This window comes from Cygnus olor, chromosome 2, assembly GCF_009769625.2.
Source record: "Cygnus olor isolate bCygOlo1 chromosome 2, bCygOlo1.pri.v2, whole genome shotgun sequence".
Taxonomy (NCBI): domain Eukaryota; kingdom Metazoa; phylum Chordata; class Aves; order Anseriformes; family Anatidae; genus Cygnus; species Cygnus olor.
This window is the reverse complement of record NC_049170.1, coordinates 70,150,660-70,176,871: the sequence shown is the minus strand read 5'-3', so window position 1 is coordinate 70,176,871 and position 26,212 is coordinate 70,150,660. Positions and strand designations below refer to the sequence as shown.

General features: G+C 41.7%; 1 protein-coding gene and 1 long non-coding RNA gene across 4 annotated transcripts; both read left to right on the top strand.

Moving 5' to 3' along the window:
* Positions 1-395: 395 nt before the first annotated feature.
* RIOK1 (RIO kinase 1) lies at positions 396-18,102 on the top strand. Of its 3 annotated transcripts, XM_040549998.1 has the most exons (17): positions 396-604; positions 1,156-1,363; positions 3,081-3,171; positions 4,279-4,348; positions 4,785-4,827; positions 5,500-5,592; positions 6,553-6,665; positions 6,789-6,869; positions 7,415-7,501; positions 8,047-8,184; positions 8,703-8,806; positions 10,478-10,584; positions 11,728-11,793; positions 13,542-13,661; positions 13,922-13,975; positions 14,607-14,747; positions 16,225-18,102. In XM_040549998.1, exons 1-17 carry the CDS (start codon positions 534-536, stop codon positions 16,333-16,335), a joined length of 1,698 nt encoding a protein of 565 aa, XP_040405932.1. In that variant the 5' UTR covers positions 396-533; the 3' UTR covers positions 16,336-18,102. The 3 variants fall into 3 exon arrangements, with proteins under 3 accessions (XP_040405932.1, XP_040405934.1, XP_040405935.1); XM_040550000.1 differs by lacking the exon at positions 7,415-7,501 and having other exon boundaries at positions 413-604; XM_040550001.1 differs by lacking the exon at positions 396-604 and having other exon boundaries at positions 1,196-1,363; positions 2,979-3,171.
* A 1,341-nt stretch (positions 18,103-19,443) lies between these two features.
* LOC121066478 lies at positions 19,444-24,904 on the top strand. Its single transcript, XR_005817793.1, has 2 exons — positions 19,444-19,489; positions 21,177-24,904. It is a non-coding gene; the product is annotated as an uncharacterized LOC121066478 (long non-coding RNA).
* The last annotated feature ends 1,308 nt before the right edge of the window (positions 24,905-26,212 follow it).

The following is a 26,212-nucleotide window of genomic DNA, read 5'->3' as shown; positions in this document are numbered from 1 at the left end:
TCTCAGGAAGAGCAGTCAGGCATTGGGGTGGGTTGCCCAGGGAGGTGGAGGAGTCGCCGTCCCTGGGGGTGTTTAAAGGAAGGTTGGACCTGGTGCTTAGGGACATGGTTTAGTGGGTGACATTGGTAGTAGGGTGATGGTTGGACCAGATGATCTTGGAGGTCTTTTCCAACCTTAATGATTCTAAGATGTTTATGGCTACATTATATGGTACTATACAGATGCACCAAGCTGTTTACTCCCTGTAAACTCCACCACAGAAGGCTCCTGGCTGTAAGTTTATACGTGCACACAGCCCTGAACACCCATGGCTCACTGAAGGAGCGACGGCGTCGGGAACCAAAGCACCGCCCTCCCAAGCCCTAACGAACTGCCTCTCGCCGCCATTTTGCCATGAGGAGGCCCGCCCTGCGCAGTCCGCCGCAGCGCTCGCTCTCACCGGTTTCTGTCCCTCCGCCGCTGCCGTAGCGGGCGGCCCTCGCGCCAGTCCCGGGGCGGTCGCTGGCTGTTGGTGGCTGCGGGTGCTCCCCGCCATGTTGTGCCAGGCGGCCGTCCTCAGCGCGCCCGTACCGGGGCAGTTTGACGACGCCGAGTGCTCCGACGGGTACGGGCTGCGGGGGGGCGGAGGGGGAAAAAACACACAAAAACCTGGGGGAGAGCGTGGTTGTGCTGCCTCGGGTGAAGCTGCCCGAGGGGAGCCGGCATGTGCTTTCTCGAGCGAGACCCGAGCAAATCCAAAATATTTCTTTTTTCCCCCAAGTTCTTCTCGAGGCCTGATTTTTTTTTTTCCACTGCCTGCTGGTCCCCAGTGGAGGTTTGGGTGGTGTCTTGTCAGAGGGCAGCCAGCTGTGGCAGAAAGCAAAGCACGTTGCTGGAGGAGGTAGCTCTAGGGTGCTATGTGTTTGGAGTCGCAGAGGGATCCCGGTATGTGTCCCCACAGAGCAAGGCAGAAGGCAGCACTGATGTGATGGAGATGGTTTAAATGCTGTCCATCCTTTAAAAACAGTGGCATCCTTATATTTATGTACTTAAAGACAAGCGAGGTGACAAGCATCTCATGGAGCGCTAACCTTGCAAAATTTTTTCTTGGGATAAACATATTAAATTCCTTTATGACCATAAGGATCACTTATATGAGCATGTATTTGTTTGAAGTGAACTTACTCAGGACACAGAAACACCCGTGGAAGATGGGGTCGCTGAGAATTGCCAGTCACGCTTGCACGAAGGAGTCAATGCTGAGGAAGGAGACGGTGACGATGATAACGATGATGAAGAGGAGGGTGATGATGACTGGGACTGGGATGATGAGATGGGAAGACTCATGAAGTGCCACAGTACTGCTGCTGGATGCAATCCACAGGTACGTTGAAGGCTATTTTGTAAGCACCAAAGGTACCCAAGAGCAGATGGGACTAATCTGGAGGCTTTGTTCTATGTTAACATTATGTTGAGCATAAATTCAAATGGAAAACTTACCTTGAGAGGATCCCCTTTCTTTGAGTCTATTCCTGTGCTGTTTGTAGCCAGGCCTCTGCTTGACTACCTTGTCTCAAACCCGGTTGCTGGATGCTTCTTGTCTCTGCAGTTTTCCTTCTGTTCCTTAGCTTTCTCAACCTTATCTTTGTCTGTCCCAGTCTTTAGCGATGTTGCTTTTTTGTTTGTTTGTTTGTTTCTGGAATTTGTTTTTTGTGATCTTGAGCATCTTCCCCATTCTTTCCACTGAATTTTAAGACAGTACCTGCTCAACATGCCCAGAATGAAATGGTTTTTGTTTTGGACCATGTTTTGGTTCAACATTTAGGGGCAGCTAGGTACCATGCAGCCAGTCTCTCACTCCCTGTCAGCAGGACAGGCTTGTGGGGGAGGACAACAACCCTGAGGGTTTGAGACGAGCATTTAAATGAAAGGAAAAGGCAAATGTCATTTGAAAGGAAAGAGAGAAAAAAAGATCTTTACTTCCCATCAGGAAGCAATGTTCAGACACTGCTTGGAACGCAGGGCCTCACTAAGCATGGTGGTTGCTTGAGAAGACAAAGAGTTTTGTAACAGGAGTCCCCCTTCTCTCCCCCCAGCTTTTTATGGGTATGAGGATATGGCTTTTTATGGGTATGGGATATCCCTTTGATTGGTTTAGGTCACTATCCTGGCAGTGTCCCCTCCCTGCTTCTTGACTACCCCAGCCTGCTGGTATTTTGGAGGGAGTTGGAGAGGCAGCCTTGATGCTGTGCCTGTGCTGCTCAGCAATAGCCAAAACACTCACGTAGTATCGATATGTTTCTAGGTACAAGTGCAGGGCACAGTGCTGGACGGGCTAATGTGGTGAAAGTTTAACTCCATCGCAGGCAGACCCAGTACAGACTAATAGCACAGGAGGTAAAAGAACATACGGGAGGTGAGGAGAAGTGCTGGAAGTGGATGGATTTAGACTGTATGCTGTTGGTTTAGAAACTTCGGTGTTGTGCAGAATGAAAAGCGCACAATGCGAGAACCAGCATCCTTTATCCTCAGCTTGGACAGCAGAGGTTTAAAATATTTTTTTTTTATATATTGATACCAGCAGAACAGAATAGTTGAGAGGAGGGTGGTATGGATCACGGTCTATCGTGTCTGACTTGGCACTTCTGAGATTTATTCTTGCCTTTTGTTAGCGCTTTGTGCTGTCTAGTGTTGGTGGAACAGTGTTCAGGTATTATCTTCAGAGAAGGGTACCTGTAAGAAAAGGCACCATCTTTGAAAGTTTTCTGCTTGCTACCTTCTCATTTTTGTCCTTGTTTCTGTCTGCTATTCCCCTTTCTTTTAAAGATGAAAAAGTGTTAATACGAGAGACTTGCAGCTCAGTTTTCTGACTAAATATAACCCTGAAATTTGGCACTTCTTGGAATATAGCTGGTGTGTCACTTTTACTCTCATGTCTTGAGTTAAAGAAAATCTGATGTCAATCCATTTCTTTGCTCTTTCTGTTTTTCTGTTTATAGCTATAGACACAGGCATCTGAGCTGACTTTCCCTATGATACAGTGTGTATTTCAAAAGGCTGTTAAGAGAAGGCAACTTATGTTAACAAATCATTTGTTTCAGGCAAATAGACAGAACCCTAGTTACTGTTCAGCAAAAATGTCAACCCCTACAGACAAGGCTTTGAGGAAATTTGAACATAAAATTAATTTGGGTGAGTATATTTGTCTTGTTTATAGAAAAATTTTCTTTTTTGTAAAAGCAGATGCAGTGCACTCTGTGATGTTCTCAGACTGGTTCTGCTTGCTTTAAGCCAGAATTTACTGGAATGGCAGTTAACCATTTGCAGACAGATTAAAAAGGACTTGCCTTTAGTCTTCGTTAACTGGCTGTCATACTGTTGTGTGTGCCCTTTGAGAGCTAGAGGATTCTTTTTCCCTTTACTGCTCTGGGTCAGATAAAGTGTTTCTTCCACAGCTTATCTGTAGGAGTGAACTGTTTGGATTGTGGGAGAATATCAGCTCTGTGTTACAATGCCATTGTTTGTTCTCAAAGCTGCTACCACAGCTAAATGTTTTTAGATGATTGCTGTTCCCTGTAGTATTAGTGTGGTAATTTATGCAACAGTTATCTCACAGGGGTAGAGTTTGTGTGACAAGTAAAGAGGCTGCTGTCCTAGCCTGTGTAGCTTCTTGTTTGCCGTGTGATGGAAATAGCTGCTCTGCTTAGCCTGCTAGGGTGAGTTGTAGTCGTGATTTTTTAATTTTTTTTTTTAATGGGACAGTAAACAGTTGCATTTTCCTTCATAACAAGGTGGTTCTAAAATGTAGGCTGAAAAGAGTAAAGAGTGGTCTTGGCATATGTGTCCAGACACAACACCTCTTACATATTTAGCAATTAATCAAGCACCACTTTGAATACACTGGGGTGACAGAATCCTGGAGGTTATTGCTTGCTCTGTTTAGAAAAATGGCATTAGATTGTGGTAAGAAAAGGGCAGATGAATTTAATGTAAGATATTATCCAAAAGGCATTAATTCAGGTTGTCATTGCATCTCAAAGTTTGTGGGACCGTCTTAGTTGTTGGTATTTTATAATCCTGCTTTGAAATGTAGACAGAATGGAGAGCTAGGTTAACTGTGATGTGTAACTAAACTCTTAGATAAGCTTCTATGCTTTATGCACCCAATCAGAGATCCATTGGTGTTTGAACGTTGTGTTGTGGCATATTTGCTGGCAAGCACAATTGCAGAGATGATACTGAACATAGGACATTAATTTTTTTTTTTCCCTTCTCCATGTCGTCTTACATGTTTTTCAGATAAGCTGAATTTTGATGACTCTGTTATAAACAGAGTCACAGAAAAGTCTAGACAGAAGGAAGCAGACATGTGAGTATCATGCCTGGCTCTGTTTTCATTGACATAAGAACTCTTCTGAGTTCAAATTATTATTCTTAGTTTGATCCTGAATTTTGAATGAATTTATTAAGGAAAAAAAGATCTGTAAATAGATGGCATGCAGTTTGCATTTTGGTCTTAAACCTCTTGATTTCTGGATCAGTTTCCTAAATAATTCCAATGTTTTGATGCTCCTGTCTCTGCAGCGGAGGCAAGAAGATAACCATAATAGTGAAGGGCACTGATGCTTGTGGGCTTGGTTTGGTTTTGTTTTTTCCTGCCTGCAGGAAAAGCCTTCTGCCTTTGTATGTATGAACTTACGTTTTGAGGCTGTCATCTTCTCTTTGAAACAGAAAGGCATGTTTTACTCTGTCAAAGTATTGAGCCCATGTGTGGGATTGTATCGCTTTATTTTCACTTTTGCTAGGTACCGAGTCAAAGATAAGTCAGACAGAGCAACAGTAGAACAAGTAAGTACTTAATGCATCAAATTTCTCTTTTGACCAGAATAAATGATCTGGAATCTTGAAATCAGTGATAAAGCAGCTACTATAGGAACAAGAGTTTTGCCTTGGAATTCTGTTTGCCTTGTTATTCTAAAGAAACCTTTCATTTCTTTTTTTGAAGTTTGTACTTGTAAACATTTTGGAGCTCAATTTTGTGCATAGTGTTGTAATTTGATGGTATATACAATACAGAATTTCATTTTAAGCTTTTATTAAATTCCAAGAAATAAACAAAAAATGCTTTGTTTTTATTTTTTTTCTTAAGCAAGGCTGAAATATTACTGGCCCTTGGCCATGTAGCTGCTCAGTTTCACTTATGAAAGCTATAAATTAAGAGAAACCGTATTTTAACATCTAACACAACTGTGGGTAGGAAATAATTCTATTATGTCTGTTTTAGATCCATCTCAAGGACATATACTTGTTTTTTTTTTCTTTTCCTTTTTTAAAGGATGTGAAGCATCATTATAGATTTACGGCAAATTCTGTGTGGCTGTTGTTTGAATTATTGTTTGATCCTCAAGAATAATCTGATGCTGTTAGTCCTGTAATATAGTACTAAGAACAGACTGTAGTAGTAAGTTTTATTCTCTTCATAGAGAGCAATTGTGCTGACTGTTCTGTATTGAACTTGAGGTGTTGGATCCAAGGACTCGAATGATTCTGTTTAAGATGCTAACAAGAGGCGTCATATCAGAAATCAATGGCTGCATCAGCACAGGGAAAGAAGTAAGTTCTGTTACAAACGACAACATGACAGTCTTTTTCTCAGCAAGCTGGGTGGAAGCTTATGGTACTCAAGATATATTGAAATGTTTGGTTTTAGTACTATTCTTTGTATGTGTTACTTGATTAGTAGGAAGTTATTTTAAGATAAAATGCAAGTTACTGTGATCCCCAAGTACGAAGGATTTCTCAGAATACTTAATTTTAAATTTGTTATTAATTTAATTAATTCTATTCTTAATACTTTCTATGTGAAACTTCTGCAGAGTGTATATGTATACACAGTATAAAACAGTGCCTGAAAACATACAAATCCAGGTAATTCTTTCTTCATGCGAGGCTGTTGCATGTGGATCAGATCAGTTCAGCATCTCTCCAGGGATGGGAATATCTAATGGTGTAACAAAATTCTGTTTAAAATATTATTGAGCTTTGATTGCTTTTGCAAAACTAGCATATTTGTGCACTGCTATTATCAAGTTATATTGCAGACCAGACTACAGTTTTCCAAGTAAATTAATAAATCATTTTTAGAATGCCTTGTCCCTAGGCTGATCTGGTTTTCTTTGAGGTCCTTGGATTCTGATTAAAGGCATGCTTCTGCCTGGTGTAGTGGTGCCAGCACTAGATATTTAGGCCATGCTTTAGGACGTAAATAATGTACAGGCTGAAGTTAAGCCTTCACACAAGGGCTTGTTTCAGTCTCAAAATATGAATGGTGTGGAATTCTGTGTGTTGTTGGTTCTGTCTTGTGTGCGTCTTCACACATTTACTCAGTCTTTGGTACTTACTGCAAGCTGTCTCTGGTAGAAAAAGAGATTGCCATTATGTGCAATTTCACTAATTCATCTGAGCGCCACAAAGGGGCTGAGGTGGGGATGTTTTCCAGGCTGTCAGAAAGAGGAGAGAAGGTTGGGTCAATTCAGAGTTCTTTATCTTCTTCTTCCCTTATTAATCCAATAGGCCAACGTATATCATGCCAGTACTTCGGATGGAGAGAATAGAGCAATAAAGATTTACAAAACATCTATTCTGATGTTCAAGGATCGGGATAAGTATGTGAGTGGGGAATTCAGGTGAGTTGGAGTTCTGCTTGGTTTTACTGGGGAAGAGGGGTTGTTTGAAAGGTGGTAAAATGACCAGTGTTGATATGATGTTGATTGGCTGAAGAATTCCCCTTGTCTATGTATTTTTTTAAGATTTCGTCATGGATATTGCAAAGGCAACCCAAGAAAAATGGTGAAGACATGGGCTGAAAAAGAAATGAGGAATTTAATAAGGTGATTCTTCCAGTTTTTATTTCAGCATGCAAACGTAACTGAAAAGTTACAGGATATACTCTTCTATTGCTAGATGGTGGCTGTTACTGCCTTTTATGGTCTCTGGAATATTCAGAAGTGTCTTATGCTTCCTTGTCAGAGGGAAGAGGGAGAAAAACAATCAAGATACTCCTTTGTCTGGCTGTTCATACTCTAAGCTCTTCAGTGTCTGAACTCTCTGATTTGATTGAAAAGGGAGGAAAGGCTAGAAATAGCTGCTACTGAGTAACAGTACACTGTGCTGTATAAGTTAATCTAGCATTAACCTAAAATTATGCAAAGATTCTTTGTCTGATACAGGAACATTTTGAGAAGGGTCAGAGCAGAATGGCTGTTTTTTTGTATTTGTTTCCTAGTTGTTCTTCACAAGCATGAGTTGCCTGAGTGGAGGAGCTCTTACTGTGTGTGAAGTTTAAAGCAACAGAGCTCCTGTAGGCACTCTTGCAATGCATATAGTAGAGTTATTCTGTATTTAGTTTTTTTGTGGTTTTCTTCCCGTGTTACAGGTTGAATACAGCCCAGATACCTTGCCCAGAGCCAATTATGCTAAGAAGTCATGTGCTTGTCATGGGCTTTATTGGTAAAGGTGATAGGTATGTATCTGTAGAAAATCAAAATGATTCTCTTTATTAGTAGCTTTCCACAAAGGTTTATTAAAAACAAACAAACCCTCTGTATTTACCTACTATTTACCTATTACTTTAGGCCTCTGAAATTAACTTGTTATTCCTACCTGTGTATGTGACCCGTAGAATACCCAGATGTTTGCCAGCTACTGCTGCAGACAGTCTGCATGATTCCGAAACATCAGCTGTGTGCAAAATGAATCCAGAAAATGACTTAACGAGAGTATGGCTAGAAAGGCTTCCTAATAGTATTTGTAGTTCATTATTTTGTAGTACAAATGTTAATGTAACCTGTCCCAACATCTTAGTTCTTTTTGGAAACAGCTACAGTAACTTTGGCAACATAACACAAGCTTTCCTGCCTTACATGCTGGCTCCATGCACTTAGCTGCTCATGCTGACTTTTTAGACACACTGAGTTGAAGGATTGGGTGTAGCAGTTAAAGCATTTACAGCAGTTATGAAGAAGGAAAAAACTATTCAGTTTCTATTATTTGTGTTGTAACTTTAAGGCCTGCTCCTCTGCTGAAGAATGCTCAGTTATCTGACTCGAAAGTCCGGGAGCTGTACCTGCAAATCATCCAGTACATGAGAAGAATGTACCAAGATGCCAGACTTGTTCATGCAGATCTCAGTGAATTTAATATGCTGTATGTTTTTAAACTTTGTTCTGAATTGTGACATTTGAAATGTATGTGCTGGCAACTGCTGTGTATAAATTTGAGTGTAATAATCTACCTTTAAGGGTGGGTGGGTCTTTTTTGTGACTGTTTCTCAATTTATCTAATTAATTATGTAGCTTTTAACCTAGATCTGAGATCTATGTTTAAAAAATAACAACACCAGAACAACAAATTATCAACTAGTGAAAGCATTAGTGAGGGACATACAGATACATACTTTTTTTTTCCTCTCCTTACCCCTAAGACTGTTTTGTGTGTTCTTGAGGAGCTATTCCTTTAGAGTTTAATAGTACAAGTTGGATAAAGGAGGGAAAGGATTCACCAAAAAAAAAACACTCTGGCTCTAATATGTGAGATGTATTCTAGAGAAATACGTTAAGTTTGTTTGTGGGTTCTTAAGTTTGAAGCATGCTTTGTCCCCTGCCCCTCAATAATCTCCTGTGTAACATTGGTGGAGTCATATGACTTGGTGTGTTTGTCCCCAGGTACCACAGCGGGGACGTGCACATCATCGACGTGTCTCAGGCAGTGGAGCATGACCATCCACATGCACTGGAGTTTCTGCGAAAGGACTGTGCCAATGTTAATGGTGAGTGGGCTGCACTCTTGTTTGTATAGATGTCTTTTTCAGAAAGGTGAATTGTCTTTGAGTTATAACTCTGGCTGTAGAGGCTGTCAAACCAGTTAAATGCTTCCTTTGCCAGGTTCTCCTAGGTTCCTTGGAGAACTATGTTCTGTGCTGAGTTCAGAAGACAGTGTAGCCTATTTTGCTAGAAATCATCTGGATGAAATGAGTCACCTGGCTGAATCTCAGATTTACAATAGAAAGCAGAGGTCAAAGTCCCAGTCTGCAGCATCGCCTCCCCCAGCCTTAACTTTCCTTACTTGAAGGACTGTGCAGACAGACCGATCTGTCCTTCTGTGAGTGTAATCCACATCTAGAATTCTTTAATTTGCAAGAAGTTATTGTGTGTCACAGAATTCCTTGTATTTATTTATATAGGTCCACTTAGAAGATCAAGGTATAGAGTAATTTATTAGAGGTTGTAGACTTGTCATAGTATTTTGCTAAAACAGGATACCTTTATGGTATTTTTCTCTTAAAAATTCAGTCTTCATGAGTGAGCGCGTATGTTATGCAACAGACAAATATTTTCTGGTAGGCTGCGTTTCTCCCTGAGAACAAAAAATGTGTTGGTGCAGGCTGCTTTCCAACCCCTCCCTTTTCTTTTCCAAATGATTTTTCAAATTTTACAGAGACTTCTGAAAGTTTGTGGAAAAAAATATATACATTTTGATGCTGTGTTTGATACCCAGTATGTTTGTTGTTCCTTATTCCTTTTCTGTTCATGGATTTCTGATTGATCCCTTCTGGCTCAGATATTTGCAACCTTGTTCTTTTTTTTTTTTTTTCATGTGTTATGGCTTGCCCTATCTAAATGCCAGTGCCTCACTGACTTGCAGTGTTTTCTGATTTTTTTTTCTGCTTTGTTTTCTGCCACTGCTGTGTAGTCCTCCTACAAAAACTGTTAGAAATGCCTTACTTTATGCTCTGCCTTAGCTGTGAGCATTGCAAAGATTTGTGGCTCCATGGGCACAGAGTGCTGCCTCCAAACTATTTTTTTTTGTTTTTTCTATGATTGATTTCTCATGGGTGAGATATCTTATGAGAACATTAGCAGGGAAACACTTACTAAGCAGTCCTTTGTGTGTTTCACTGCTGTTTTCCAATACAGAAGTGCAACCTCCAAAATCAGTTATACTTGACTCAAGAAACCAATTCTGAGTATAGTAAGTGAGGAAAATTCTGATATGTTAGTGTGTCCCATGTTTCTTTCCATTTCAGTGGATCATAACTAGGCTGCACTGTTTCAGTAGATACTTCAGTTTGGCAAAAGTTTAAGATCTGCACTCCTTATTTTTTGAAAAGATTTTTCATCTCAACGAATATTACACCTGTCTTAAATTGTTTACTTTGTCCTCCTTAGCCTCTGCTCCATTCAGTATGGCTCCTGCTGAAGTTGATTTGACTTACATTTATTCAGTTCTATTCTTTTTTCAGTATTTGTTGCACTGGGAAGATGAACAATTTTATTTCAGGTCGCCAAGGGTCATCTGATACCTAAAGCCAGTACAATATATGCTGCTATCCTAAGTCATCAGAGCTGTTATGTTGCTGCAATTGTCACTTAACATCACAGCTGCATATGTTGCACATCATTATTTAAGGTCTTTTGTCTCTGCCCTTGATTCCTGATAGGCTTTTTCCGAAAGCACAATGTTGCGGTGATGACTGTGAGGGAGCTGTTTGAGTTTATTACTGATCCTTCTATCACAAGTGAGAACCTTGATGACTATCTGTCAAAGGTGAGATCGCATGGCTTTGTTGCTTATGTAGGTAGATTTGAACAATAAACTGAGATCTAGTTCAAACTCCATCTTGTTTGCTCTACATCTTGAAGTGGACTGGTACATTACATTGCATTATGCCATTCCTTCAAAAATGCATACGGGTCTTTTCCGTTTATACTGTTACAGGATGAACACATCTTCATTTTGTTTTCTGAAAAAGCCTAAGCATGAAAACTCAAACATCTGTCTGAGGTGCTATTTGCTTTAAAACCAGGATGCTTTAAATCTTTTGTTTCCTTTTTGAAAAGGAAAGAAAAGATTACTTAGTTCTGCAGAAATATACCCATGCTGATACAGAGAATGGAGTTGGGAATTAACTTAAGACTTAACCCTGCAGACTTCAGTAGGGTGAGCTGAGGGAGGAAGGGAGTGACTTAGAGCAATATTACTCCAAAGTATGCAGTCTCATTAGCCAAATATTATGGCTGGTAGGACATCCTTATTCTAGGAGGAGGTAAAATGCTTGGTGTCGCTGGCAGCACCCATGCGTTTTGTCTGTAGCTGTCAGTCCTCTGCTCCCAGTCAAATGTTTATTGAAAAAGAAGGAGGGAAAGGGGAAGGGCCACATATGTCATGATCAGAGTGGACATATGAGGTATTGTTCCTGGCCATGTTCCTAGTCAAGACCATGAGGCTGAGTGTTGTCCAGATAGCACTATGGCATGGGGATTTCCAGATGCTGTGTACTTTCAGTCATACTGGAAGTTGAGAGAAGTAGAGCTGTGCTTTATGGCTTTTACTTCCTTGTGCTCCTCTGGCTTACTCTGTGTGTGACAGTGAAAACAGCAGATTCCAAGACTGGGCTTTGCTCACTGTATTGCCCTTGCACTGTTATATATTACAGTAAAGCTAGACCTGCTATAATTTGGTCTAGAAGTAACAGTGAGTATGCCTGTTCTTAAAGCAGATCTGTACTTGTGCTTTGCAGAAACGCTGGTTACCGTTAGGGGTCGCTCAAGGCATTGCCATAAGGAGGGCTGGAGCGTTTTGTGAGTGAGAGTGGGGAGTACAGGGAGAAATACAGATGGGAAGGGTTAGTTGGATTAAATGATGCGATTCTAAAGAGTGATACCTTTGTATTGCTTTATATTTCTTCAGGCAATGGAAATAGCATCAAAAAGAACAGAGGAGGAAAGATCCAGTCAAGATAAAGTGGATGAGGAAGTAAGTGAGGATTTTTGTTTCTGCTATGAAATTAAAATTAACCTTTCCTCTTCTGAACAATGAAAACTGTTCTATTTGGCAAAATGCACAGTTGATAAATAAAACATAGTGATATTGCTATGTCCCGAACTAGTTGAGAAGTGAAGTATTGAAGGATGCCGTGTGTAAAAGCAAGTGACATTGATCAGGTGTTAAATGGCAAATACTCAATTACCTAAACCAGTATGTTTGCTTGTAGCTAGGTCCCTTGATGTATCTTCAGTTCCGCTTCAGTTAACAACAACAACGATAAAAGACTGGAGTTCTAATTCAGCCAGTATTTTTTTGTACTGGTGATCTAGAAACAGGAGAATACACATGATATTCAGATGGATGCATTAATGAAATTGCCCACGTGCCTTTGTTCCCTGTCTCATTCGTTCAGTCTTCCACATACTGTTTCTCTCCCTTGCTTTTGCATGTAAGAAGAACCACCTCAAGTCCGTTCTGTTGCATAATGAAAACTGCTAATAGTCTGGGAAGGCTTAATGCAAAGATAAAACAGTCTTTATTTGGTTTTTCAATCTTCTCTCTGTTACAGAAGAGTTAAATTAATAATAAAAAAACAGGAACAACAACAAAAAATTGGTGCAGAATTTGTATGAGAACCTATTTGTACTAGTTCACCCAGTGTTTATCCTTGGAAGAAGTTTTATTTGGATAAAAATAAATTCATCAAAGACTTTTCTTTTTCTCTTGGAGCTGTAGGTTTTAGTGACTGCTGTAGGTTTTAGTGTTTGCTGCTGGCTCAAGCTTGACCAATGAACGATTTTTGTTTCCAAAGATATCTTGAGCATACAAATCCTTTTGAATTATAGAGTCAAATGCTATTTTTCTTGTTGCAAGTCCATCTTTTGCAAACAAATTATTCCTTGTCTTACATGAAGGTACTGTCCAGTTAGAGAATGTGAAGTGGTTAAGTAGCATCGAAGTTAAGTTTTTACGTCTCTCACTTCTCGCATTACCTCAGGCTAGTTTGTGTAACTTCCCTCGTGAAAAAATAGAGCTGATTAAGAGCAAGTTCTGTGGAGACAGGGTCTCTGCTGTCCATGCAGCTCTTAGTCTAGTACTTAGGATCATAAAGTGTAGTGAATTTGTTTCTGGGATTGAGCTGATACCGTGGAAAAGAGAAGTAAAATACTTCTGTCTGATCTGGTAGAGACTTAATTTTTCTGGAGGATTGTCTCAAAAAGATTGCCTGATAAATTTTAAGTATGTTGTTGATACTGCAGTTAGGTTCCTGCACCAGTACAGTACTGTGAAACCCTTTTTGAGTTGGAGTGTAGGTTCAAGAGGAATTTTTATATAAAGAGTTTAAGTTGTAACAGCTTGTTTTAATGGAGTTGTCCCCTGAAGACATTGTAAACATAACAATGAGAACTTCAGAATAAAAAATTCAAATCAGTAAAGAGGAAGTTGGAGAGACTGGTGAAGTCCCTAAGTTGGCTGCTAGTAGTGATACTAATGTAGGAGCCTTATTAGTGATGAGCTATCAACAACCTGTAGGTTGTGTATTTAGAGCCTGCTCCAGGAAAAAAAATAAAAAATACTCTGCAGTACAAATGGTAGTGTGACTGCTATGTTCATTTTTAGTTTCTCTGAGCCATGAAATCCCTCATGGTTGTTCTCTGAAGGATATGTAATTAGGATGGAAGAACATCATGAAACTATATGTAAATGAGTATGTGTGTTTCCTTTCTCTTTGGTAGGTGTTTAAGAAGGCTTACATACCTCGCACATTGACCGATGTTAAAAACTATGAGAGAGATGTGGATATAATGATGAAACTGAAAGAAGAGGATATGGCATTGAGTGTTCAGCAAGATAATGTGAGTAGATAATGTAGAGGTGCTACAGAAAAAAAAGGGGAGGAAATAGGAATTTTTCTTAGTAAAAACTGGTAGCAACAAACAAAAATGGAAGCCTTGTTACCAAGGCATGGAATACTGAATCTAGTGTTGTATTTAAAATTCTTTGGTTAGTATTGATGCTAGAATTACCATCTTTTATGAGATACTCATCTTTTCTGTGTGCAAAGATTTAAGACTTGCATTTTGGTAACATTTTGTTTCTGTGTCTCTGGGTGTAGATTCTCTACCAGACTGTGACAGGGCTGAAGAAGGATTTGTCTGGTGTTCAGAAGGTGAGAAGGCCTTTTCTGAAATCCTTCATTTTAGCTGTTTTCATAAAAGTGTGCATAGGACGTACAGAGAACACCTTGTCTTGAAGCTTGTGACAATGGAAAAAGCTTCTTGTCTGCAGGGCGTTTGTTTCTGCCCATTACTTGGCAGTGGTGTAGACTTTTTAAAATGGAGTTACAAGTATGGGAAGAGATCAGGCTGTGGCACAGTCTCCAGTGTTGTTTAAGAATAAGCGTGTTTTGCAGTGTAGATGCTTGTACTTGCTCTAAAGCCTACATACAGTGCCCCTAAGGTAGATTTTGGTATGATCCAAGTATAATTAAAAATTGGCTTTCATCTACGTTAGGAAATTGCTGTTTAACTTAGGGAAATCAGTTTGGGAGTGCCAATACGTCTGTGCTGTGAGCCCTAACCTAAAAGATCCTATGCTGTATATTCTAGATTTCCTGTTCTTAGTTTGGATCAACCTCTTTTTCGCTCTTCTTGTTGAGACTCAATGGTGGCTGTAGTAGAGGAGATGACAAAAGCTTGCTTGAGGGTTTCTTTGTAGGAGATTTTTTTAAATCTGTCTATTTTGTTGCTAGGCTACTGAGTTTGGGTTTGAGATGAATTCCCTCTTCATGTATCTTACAGATTCCTGCACTTCTTGAGAAGGCAGATGAGTCAGAAACAGGCTCTGATTATGAACACAGCAGTTCAGAGGACTCTGATTCAGATTGTAAAGAATCTTGGAATCCCAAAGATCTTCCTGCTGAAGTTACCATGGATAAAAAGGTCAGCTGGCCAGGAACTGCTCATTTTCCTACATCTGTCCAAATGAAAGGAAAAAAATCCAAACGTAGTTCTGAGTGGTTCTTCCTAATTCTTGTCTGAAACAAGCTTTAGACTTTTTCTGTTTTGGAAAGAGAATGAGAGCATAGAAAGTGAATTTCATTACAGATGTTTTATTAATGGTGTTTTTGTGTAGAGGAACTTCATGACATAGCGCTCTCTAGCCTAGACAAAGCTAGAAGAGCGATCTCTGCAGGGAGCTCTAAGGCCATGCAAAGCAGAACTTAGTGAAGCTTGGGTGGATCTTCAGTCCCTCTGGCTGTGTTTGTAGGCCTTGGTGTGCAGGTCAGCGTTGGTCCTGACTGACCACCTTCTGCCCGGCGAATTGAGACCTCTTGATCTGTCCAACTGGGGACTTGGTGATGGTGTGTGTACCACAGTGGCTTTTCTAATCCCATTGGCACAGAGTGTCTAGCTTTGCTGTGGGCAAGAAACTTACAGCAGGCATACAAGGGGAATATATTTTTTCCAAACAGGTTTTGTTTTCCAAACTGCAGAACAAGTATGCTCTGTTCTTGTGAGGCTCTTCTACAGAGCATCGACCATGGGTGAGAGCCTGTTGGCAGCCATTTAGGTTCTATGCAAAAGAAGGATGAAACTTGCTAGGTTTAGGGGGTTTGAGGTGTGGGGTATTGCTTGTTAGTTTTTTGGATTTTTTTTTCCCTTTTAGAAAAGATAATGTAGTAGATTCCAAGTCCATTGAATGAAACTGCATTGTTCTACTACAAGCTTTTTGTACCTATCTGGAAATGTAGAGCTACTGCCTTTCAGACATGAAACAGGGACGTCTTGGCCACTTCTCATCCTTACAGACAGGTTTTCATTTGGACTTATTATTGTGCGAGTAAGGTGAACTTTTTGGTGTCCCACAAGTGTATTGGTAGGTTGAATGATTTATCAGTGGTGATTGCTTTCCTTCTCCCTGCCTTCTGTTACGCTGATTTTTTTTTTTTATTTTTTTCCAGATGAGCATAGTCTCTGCACAGTCTGGCAGAAATTATAGTGTGTTGCAGTGGCCTAGCCCCCGTTACAACAGTTACTGGATCAGTGTTTTTGTGTGGTGTTTAAAAACACATACTACAGTAGCCCTATGGGTAACAGAAAATTTAGATCAGACTTATTATTGTATAATATTTGCTATAAATAACATGAGTTGCATACTTCTCGTTGTCTTTCTTCAAAGGTTGCGTGAAACTCAGGTTTTAACTAGTTTGAATTTTGTATTGTCATTAGCCCGGGGCTGGAGCTGCAGACTGATACACTTCCTTTTTCCTTTCTTCTCCTCACTCCCACAGATTTTTTTTCTTCTTGATAACAGTGTATTTGATGTGATGTGTTAATTAATTTAAAGATTGACAGGCCTTCTCAAAATCTGTCATTCCTGCTGGCTTTAAATGAATGGTGTTTTGATCCTTTATAGGAAAGGAAAAAGATGGTCAAAGAAGCCCAAAGAGAGAAGAGAAAAAACAAAATTCCAAAGCATGTGAAGAAGCGGAAAGAAAAGACTGCAAAAATGAAGAAAGGCAAATAAAATCAGCTTTGGCTTGGGGAATGGGCTGGCTTGTTGTTGGTTAATTAGTCACCATCTTTTATAATTAAATCTTTTATTTATATACATACAGTATTAACCATGAGGGTGGTTTCACTAATAAGGTGGTGTAATTATTTGAACAGAATATATGCCATTTTTTTTAATAGGAAAGAATGAGTTTAACATACTTGTGCTTGTTAAAATCTTTCACATGTGCAGATTCAGCCTGTTGTTAGACTCACATGGATTTGTCGCTGGGGTCTTACTCCCCTGCCTTACGCTGTGGGGGATGTACAACTTAAGTGGTCCTCTGCAGGCTGTCACCTCACCTGCAGGTAACCCTGCAGACATTGTGCCCTTGCTGCCTCTCTGCGCTTGCATCACCTTTGATATTATCTTACTGAAAACGGAGTTTCATGATTGGGAAGGCAGCTGTCCTCACCGCCCAGTGCCCTTGTGAAGCAATCAGGCAGGCATACCTAAGCAGACCAAAGCCATGATTTTTTGCTGGAGTTCCTTTTGCAACATGGGGCTCTGTTGCTCTTAAGGGTAGTATGAGACAGTTTTTTGTAAGCTGATTGAATGAGTATTTGCAAGATTAATTGTGTGTGTTCAAATCCAAACCTCTCTGTGCGAAAGACTGTGCTAGGAGTTGTGGTGTGACTCAGCATTACTGGTCCATGTGGTAAGGTGCCCCAGCACCTCAGGGAGGAGTTGGCAGAGCTCTGCTCATAACTGACCCACTTGTGTTGGAGCAGAGGTGCCATACAGAGACAGCCCACCTTTTCTCTTGGCAGCTGCTGAGGCTGACAGACGTTTTGGGAGAGGTGTCATCGTCATGCATCAACCATCTTTTCCTGCTGCCTATGGTTTCAGAACTCCCTGTGCCAGCACAGAGAAGGGTTCTGATTTCAGTAAATGTCTTTTTTTTTTTTTTGTAATGTTGGGGTGGAGTTGATGCCCTGGGGATTACACTTCTGGGACACACATTGTCTGATGACAGAGGAAAGCTTTTATCCATCAGTGCATATCCAACAATGATGGGTTGGCCAGGGGCAGGGTGAAGCTTCCTTCTCTCTACTCACCTTCCACACCCAAAAGAGATTGCAAGATGGCCATAGGCAGCCACCCTGGGAAAGATTGAGATGTCCAATTGCATGTGTGGTTGCTCCACTCAAGAATATATTCCTCAAGGAAATATGGTCTGGTTGCACTCCCCAGTTTGACCTCTACAACCCTGTTGGTGCCTGTGGCTAGAAATATGGTAAGGCAGGAACTGGTCAGTGCTTCCAGACACCTCCCTCCCTTTATCCTAATCCCTACAGGAACTGACAGACTCTGTTGTGTACAGTGTGCATGTAAGTGTAGTCTGTGTTGCAGGAGCATGTTGGGTGGCAAGATGAGTATTGCCTCAGCAAATGGGGATGTTTGTTGGGAGAATAAGAAAAAATGCATGTATTTTGGAAAATAGCATTACATGAGGTGCAGGAAAGGGGAGAGGCTCTACCTTGGTAGTGAAGGGAAAGGGCGGTATAAGACCTACATGCTGAGGTGAGCGGGTAGTGCTAATAGTGTTTTGTCTTATGCCAGGGCTGAGGTGATCCTAGCTGCATAAACGTATTTCCTGCTTTTGCTTGCCATCACAGGAGCTTGTGCAGTGATATAATCAGGCAAAGGTGGCCTTGGCTGCCATAGCTGTGGTTGGTAGTGTTTCTAGGTGCCGTGCTGGAAGTGATTGAACAAATAAAGGCTTTGTGCCCTTTGCCATTGACTCGTATTATATCAGTGATTCTTCCCTACTGACTGACAACACTGTGGTGTATGCATCCATGGCAACATTTGTGTATCTTGACGTGAATGTGTGTGTGCCAGAAAGCTGGGGAGTAGGGGCTAGCAGTGGTGGTAGGGGATTATGTCCCCTCTGTTGCCTTCTCCATCAGGAGATGTGTGCCAAGCAAACCTCAGTGTGTTTTGTGAAATGGGCCAAGCATAAGCGAATCTCTAACGAGCAGAGTGTGCTCCACCAGTGGACTCTTGTACCAGAAAACTTGTTTGTCGCTGATCATTGCGAGCCTGGGGCTGTCAGCCACAAGAGGCAGCCCTCTTTTCAGTGGGGCTGAGCGCTGTGAAGCTGAGGGTAGGTACGCATTTTTGGCATTGGGCCTGGGAGCCACTGACCCAGCGCGTGTCCCACGGGGGGCCTTTGCCTCCTTTACCTGAGGAGGCACTTCAGAAAAGGGAGGCTGCTGCGATCTATGCCTGAAGGAAGAGGAAACATCCCAGCTCACACAGCCTTGTCTTCCCTCTGGGCTGTGTGGCACAGCCTGATCAAGTTTGCCCAGCTCTAGCCGTCCTGTAGCATGGAGGTGGGCCTGAATCAGCCATTTAGGAGCCTTGCTCGCAGGTATGTGCAGCAGGACTGTCTGTGCAGGCTATGTAAAGCTGGCTATCTGCCTCAGGTGTTTTTCTCTAGGGCACCCTTATGTAGTCAAGGTGTTCACAAAGCAACTGTGGTGGAACATGCCAGAAAAGCCCATGTTTTGCAAGTGCAGGTGGCCTGAAGATAGCTGTTACAGCTGGGTATGCACTTAGTGGGGTGGGCTGTGAGCTCAGGCCATGTGTCTTGGCTATTGCAGGCTTGAGACATGGAGAAGTGAGGCAGGAAATGGGTGAGCCAGGAGCACTTTGGGCCGTGACCATGAGATGAGGCATTTTTCTGGTGAACCCTGATGTGGGAGAATGGTCATTAACAAATGCGTTAGGGTCAGAACTACCAAAGGGCATCTGTCTGGTAGTAGGTGGGGAGACATGACTTTGGGTCTTGTGCTAAAGAAAAAGTCTTGAAGTTCAAAGTAGCATAGGATATTCAGTTATCCTCTGTAGACATCAATGTTTGATAGTTCTTGTTTGTTTTACTAAAGATTAGGATCTGAAAAGGCCCACTCATTTTGCATTTGCCATAGCAACGTGTTTATGGCTGGCACCTGTGCAGGTGGAGCATTTCTAGGGCAGGAATGTCTGTACCTCATATAAGAAGAACTGAGACGCAAGCAACTCAAGCTAATGCTGCATCTTTATCCTTACACACGCACGCACCATTGATGTGGTGTGTCACACCACAGTGGAGCGGCACAAATGGACGGACCCTGGAGAGGTTGGTCATGGGCTAACTGGTGGGCTGTGACTCCTGCAGATGACTGAGATGGGTTACAGCACTGGTGAAGATGTGATAACTATTCCAGAGACAGTGAGAATTCCTTTCTGTTGACTGCAAACCTGTTCCTCCTCTGCTCCATTGCTCACTGGGTTTTCAAGTGTCAAAATGTAGCATCCAGATGAGCTTTTTTCTCCCCTTTTGAACAAGAACATCTGTACTTTGGTCATGACATAAACTCAGCTACTTTGTCACCATGGCTTTGGGAACACTTCTGCAAACAAGATTATATATTGTCTGACATGTTTTTCAAAGTATGAATGTTTTGCTATCTGTGTTCTCTGAAAATGGATGGGAGTCCAATTCTGTCAGACAATCAGTATGAATTTTTACAGCTGCAAAAGAGCATAGTTAACTGTAAACTGCTTTAATATTCCTTTCTGGCTAAAATATGAACACTAAACTTCTAAAGTACCAGTTATGAAATCAAAGCCAGTATTTAAAAAAAAATAATTGGAAAACAATATTGTATTTTAAATTAAGGAAGGATTATTAGGGGGAAGAATAGTAGATAAGATTCTAACCAGCAAAAAGCATTGTTTGACCGAATTTTAAAGCTGGTATTTAGTTCTGGTCAGAACATGGACACACAGAGCACGCTTTTGTCCCATAGCATAGCACTCTGTATGGGATGGGACAGCCACCACGTGGGGAGTACGTGGTGGCATCACCCTTGGCAGTCCTGAGATCAGAGGATCAACCTTCTGGTGTCATCAGGAAGAATGGGGAATGGGATGGAGAGCACCATTCTGCTGCTGTGCCAAGCCTCCATGCACCTTCGTGTCGGGTGCTGTGTGGCTCTGGTCTCCACATCACGGTGATGGTACGGGAAAGACTGTGGTCAAGGTGATGGAGTAGCTGCCTCATGAGGAGAGACAGAAAAGGCCAAGGTTCATCAGTTTGTAGAGGAGAAAGCAAAGCAAGAGGTTAAAAAAATTAAGAAAACAGTAGAGAAAGTGAATGCAGAAATATTAGTCACCGAACACTGCAAATAGTAGTTAAGGGGAACTAACTTAAACAAGTGAAGGGTTGGTTTAAAACAGGTAGGAGAAGGTGCTTTACATGGGGGTAGGCTGCACCATGCAGGTAAGCAAAGGCTGAAAATTAGCCCTCTAATTTGAGGTACCTTTAACTTTTAAACTTTATTTTTAAACAGACTGAACATGTGAAAGACATGATTCTCAGACACAGGTCAGATACTTGGAAAGATGCGTTTCTGGGAATTTGTGGCCAAAAGATTTAGTGATATTTGAAAGCTTAACTATGCACAGTGGGAATATTTACAACTGAGCTATCAAAGATAAACATTTAAAAAAGCAATTAGTCCTATCTTAGGACATTCCGAAGTAGTCCTATCTACCAGTCAGTTACTGGGACGCAGTGGGAGAGGTATGGGAGGGGAGGACTAGGAGGGAAACGCTCTCAGCAGGTGTCTTATGTTCTGTAAAAGTTCATCTCTGAGATATTGGAGTTTTCCTCTCCCCCCTCTCTTGCATCTTTCTGAAATGCTGTATGGCCAATTTGTGCTCTGCCCTGTTGTTGCCAGACTTCATCGCAGTTCTGAGGACTGCACCAGTCTGGTCTTAACTTACTCTGGTATTAATTTGTTGCTTCTCCCACACTGTAGAGCTTATAATATGCAGCAACAGAAGGATTGGAAGGTGGAGGTTTCTGGATTTCGTTTCCCCACGATGAAGCCAGTAAAACCAGCTTTACGTGTAAGGATACGTCTGCTTAGAGGGTTTTCATTTCTGTGCTGAAATATTTTGATTAAACAATGCAAAACTAGCTGTGGCAGGCCTCTGGAGCTCAGATGCATGCTTGCTTTTGGCATGTGTGCTCAGATGAGAGTCACACCTACAGTCTCTCAAGATATAAGAGAAGTGAGGCCACTGTTTTGAGGTCTGATGTGTCCTGCAGTTTTTGTTCAGAGCTAGTTGAGATGTTACTGACAGTAAGGCTGCAGGAAATAGATTCCACAAATACTTGATCACTTTTTTTTTAAAGAAGAAATATACCTGGTTCTGTAGCTCAGTATTTTACCTGCTATTTTCTCCTGTAGAATTGTGCAGGCAATTTGGATGGGATACTGTAAATATGAAGCACTAATGCAGAATGTGGCAGGTGCTTTGTCTCTGCATTTCCTTTACCTGTAGGATTCTTTCCTGGGGCTGCTTGCAGATGAAGAAGGACCACGAGGGCCAGGAAGGGTGTAGGGGTCTCATGTCTGATTATGTGGACCTGCATGTTTCCATCTCCCTACATTACAAAAGGGGAAGGATTTGGACGCTCAGTGAATGAAGGGGGCACTTACAGAAATATTTCCGTTACTTTGAATGAACTTTAAAACGTTGCTTGGTAAAGAGCTTCACAGATAAATTCTCATTTAGCTGATTGTATTTAAACTATTTCTAACTTTCTAGGGCATAGCTGTAAAAAAAAAAACAAACAAAAAAAAACCATAAATCTTTAACTTACTATTTTTACAGTTGTAATTTTGGTCCTTGTAAAACACTACTAGACTTTGAAAGCAAAAACACTGACCTCTGCCTTAGTGTCTCATTACTTTCCTGGTCTTGACATAATCGTATTTTCCTTGTGTTCATTTTCGTATCCTCTAGAGGGAGAAGTAAGTTGCTCACACGATGTTAGAAACTCTGCTAAGGCTCCATGAAGAGTGCTAATGACATTTCTACAAATGTTGGTGGATCTGTACATGGCACCTAGATTTTTTGTTCTCCTAGATTTCTAGTTCCTGGGTAAAGTTTTATGCTTACAAAGGTGGTAGGGACATAATTTGTCCGGGGCCAGGCATGGCTACAGCTGTGGTATTAATGATGGCTTTGGGATGGGATTTTAGACAGTACATGACAAACATGCAGGAGACTTTTTTTCTTCCTGTATGTATGAAAACCCATGGTGAAAATCTAAAAAATTGTGAGGATGCCACTCCGCAGCTGTCCAAATTCATAGGCATAATCTACATTCTTTTGTGTAATGCAATAGATAGCAACTGCTTTGCCATAAGCACTAGCTCTAAATGCAGTTTAAGTAGTTGACAGTTGCTCTTTTTTCTCCTCCTATGGGTTGTTTATTTTCAAAGAACTGAAAGAAGAAAAAGCTTGGCCCTTCTTCCTGACGTGCAACAATCTGCTTCTGATCTCTGCAGCCTGTGTGGACCTGTAAGCTCTCCTAAGCAAGAATGTGAAAGCTAGACCTAGCCTACAGCATTGGATTTAAGACACTCTCTCTCTCATCTAGCCCAGAGATCCATGTCTGCTTTGGAGGTTGCAGAGGCCACGAGGCTGGGATTGTTGAGCAGCAATGGCAGTTGGCAGCGTTGCTTGGTGTTTGGTTTTGGTTGTGTTTTGTGTTTTTGTTTTGGCTTTTTTTTTTTTTTTTTAAGATGTGTTTATATTGGGTTGTTACACAGCCAGATGACAGATGGACTGTGACCCTTCTCTTGGCATTAGTGCTGGGCTAAGGGAGTGGTGGAAATATGAAGACAGAAAGCTTGGTCCATGGCTAGCTTCTGGAAGGTCTGCGGGATGCCTAGAGACAGAGGGTTTTCTTAGCATTCCTTTTCTTCAGCCTTGCTTTCACCCCATTACCTAATCTGAGCCCTGACCCTGGAAGCTTGACGTGAACCCCATGCTCCAGGTAGGGAGATGCTGCAGATCTGTTACCAGCATTTTGGCTAGGGATCTTGACAGCCAAGTCTGAAAATATTTAATTTCTTCAAGGATTCTTCAACATGCAGGTTGGTGTTTGTAGGGTACATGAGTTAAAGTCATCATATTAGTAAGGTTGCTGTTAGCCTATAAATGGTCAAAGCAGGAGAGGGTGGGCTGGGTAAACAGGCTTCTCACTAGATCTGGTAAGGATTGAGTGTTGAGGTGAGGTCAGATGTGTTGAGACTTTTGGGGTAAGGTTTGCTCAGGTGGTAAGCATACCAGTTGTGGTCTGCATGGCACCAATAATGGGTGGAATACTCAGATCTTGGAGAGCTGTGAGTTGGCAGGAATAGATGAAGGCTGATGCTGACTGAAAATGGGTAGCAGAGGGTTTGCTGATACTGTTGAAAAGACAAATTTGGCCTAATTTGTGTGTTTAGGATAAGATGTTGCTTTTGATGCTCTTATACTTCTGGTTAGAATAGAAACTTGAGGAGCTGTTTGTCCTCCGTCCTCATCAGGCTTCTCATTCTGCAGTCCCCTGATGTGTGTGAGCTTGCAGAGTACAAGTTTGCACATGTTGTGGAGCGTTGTGTCTCTTTGGGCTACAAATTAGCCTTTGTGTGAGACTTGAGAGCTACTACTGTGGATGGTAGACCTCAGGTCTGTCAAAAATTTGGGCTCTCAAGGAAATGTAAGGAGGCTATATCATATTGCATGAAACATACTTTATATAACTTGTTTTGCTGTAATAGTGGTGAATATGAGAAACAGTTCTTCCTTGGAGATGGTGATAGCTTGAGTGATGGAGCAACAGTCTGGATGGGTAAAGCTAGAGGGGAAAGAACAGTTGAAGTAGGGGCTGCTATTTTGTGGTCCTCCAACATCTTCTGCACCATCACTTGTTTTGGATGCTGTCACTGGTCTACCTGCAATGCTCGGAGTGCTTGCCAGTTACCCTTCTATGTTGATCCAACCTGACCTCAGCTCCTCACCATCACCATAGACTAAACACCAGCTACTTGAGATGCAAACCACAGAAACAGCAGGGAGAGCTGGAGACACTTTTCAGGGCCGTTTTGACTTGTTTGAAAAGTCACTCCCCGTGAGAGTATGTGGCTGAGGTGGCAGATTTGCAGTGACTTGCCTCCATGACATCAGGAGCATCAGTGCAGCACAGGGTGCAATTCATTGTTGGGGATGGGTAGGGACCCATACCAAGGGCTTAATCCTGCTAAAAGCTCGACTCCTGGTGCAACTGATGGGAGTTGAGAGCCAGGCTGGATTAAAATGAGCCTGACTAGTTCGTGTCTGGGTAGGGGTGACAGGGACATAGTTTTCTGAAGATGTCACATTTCAGCTATTCTGACATGTTAGTATTGGAACAGCAGGAGAAAATAAGTGGTTACTCCAAAGTTGTTATTAAAGCACTTAAAAGAGGAACAGTTCTGAAGAGTCAGTTACGCAGTTTTATTTTTCCAGTGATTAGTACTGCTTATAAGACTGAGGAAGACAGAAAAGGAAGAAAATACCCTGTTTTTAATGACCTCTTTAAATCATCCAAAGTGTTTGCACTAACATCTGTCATATGCATAATGCTGAAGTATGCGTGAAAAGACCCTGTTTTTTTCCTCAAAGTTCATCAAACTCCACCCTGCAATGGAATTACTTATATTTTTTTTTTAAAAAAAGATGAATTTTGTTACTGTAGAGTAACAAAACAATTTGAACCTGACTTCAGTCAAGGCTTTCCAGGTACTTAGACAGATTTAAAACTTTCCTAAGATATTAGCAAGTCCTTGTAAAACATGTTTTATGGGCTATTTCCCCTCCCACAGGTGAGCCAGGAACTCCCTCTCATCTTTCTCATTTGGGGAAACCAGTAGCAATGCCCATAGACGCTACTGCAAAGTGATTTCCACTTAAATAGAAATGAGAAGTCAGCTTTCTGTGACCAACCAGCGTAATTGGTGGACTCCCTGTTAAAAGAGCCTAAGTACCCTGTGGCTGCCTATGGATTGCACTGTGCAGAATTAAAGGATTACTGTTTGTATTGGATTAACAATATCTGTGTTATTTGCTTTGCTCTGTATATGGCTTTGAAACATGTTTAATGAGTATGTTTTATTGACAGTTGGTGAGCCTGGGTGGTGTGCTCTTTCTTTGAGATGCCAGGGGAGTTAGAAATGGGAGCTGAGAGTAATGAAATGAGTTTGGTGATGAGGTTTAAGTGAAAAGAAAGCATATTTTCATTGAGGCCTGAAAGTACCTGTTCTTGGCACTGAATTCTGTGCAGCCAGGAGAAATTATTCTATGGTTTGTACAGAAAGGAAAGGGGGCAAGTGAGGGAGCAGAGTCCTGGTGCAAGCGGAGTCCTTCAACATAAGGTACAGATTGCACAGAGCTGTCAGCATGCACTGCACTATCAGCACGCATGCCTTCAGGCTGTTAGGTAAAAATGCATAAGAGCACCTTCAGACCTGAGCCAGCTCCTCGCTGCTGCTCTTTGCTATCTCACAGTTGTGTCGGTCAGAACAGTGAAGAAATATAAGGTCCCTGACCAACATGGCAGCTCTTGCAAAAGCCTCAAGAGAGTGCTGTCTTCTGGCAGCTTGCTTTGTATGTAAGGGATGGCACGGACAAAATATGAAAAGGCTTCTGTGGGAAGGAAGCTAATGGCAAGCACATCAAAACTGTAGCTTGTTAGGAGTGGCTTTACCATCCCAGCACTGAGAGTGATTGTTTGCTGATGTAACGGAGTCCACCCTAGGTGTGCTTGGGCAGCATGATAAGCTGCTGATTTATGTCGTGAAGCATTCCCAGGGGAGCTGTAGCCTTGCATCACTGAGCGACTCCCAGGCTACTGGACCTGGCAACGTCCATCAGGCTGTACAAGGCACGGTGACTGAGCTACCTGAGCTTTGGATGAGTCTGTGATGCCCAAACATCTGCATTCATACAATTGTGGCCATTGGGCCAGGGATCATGA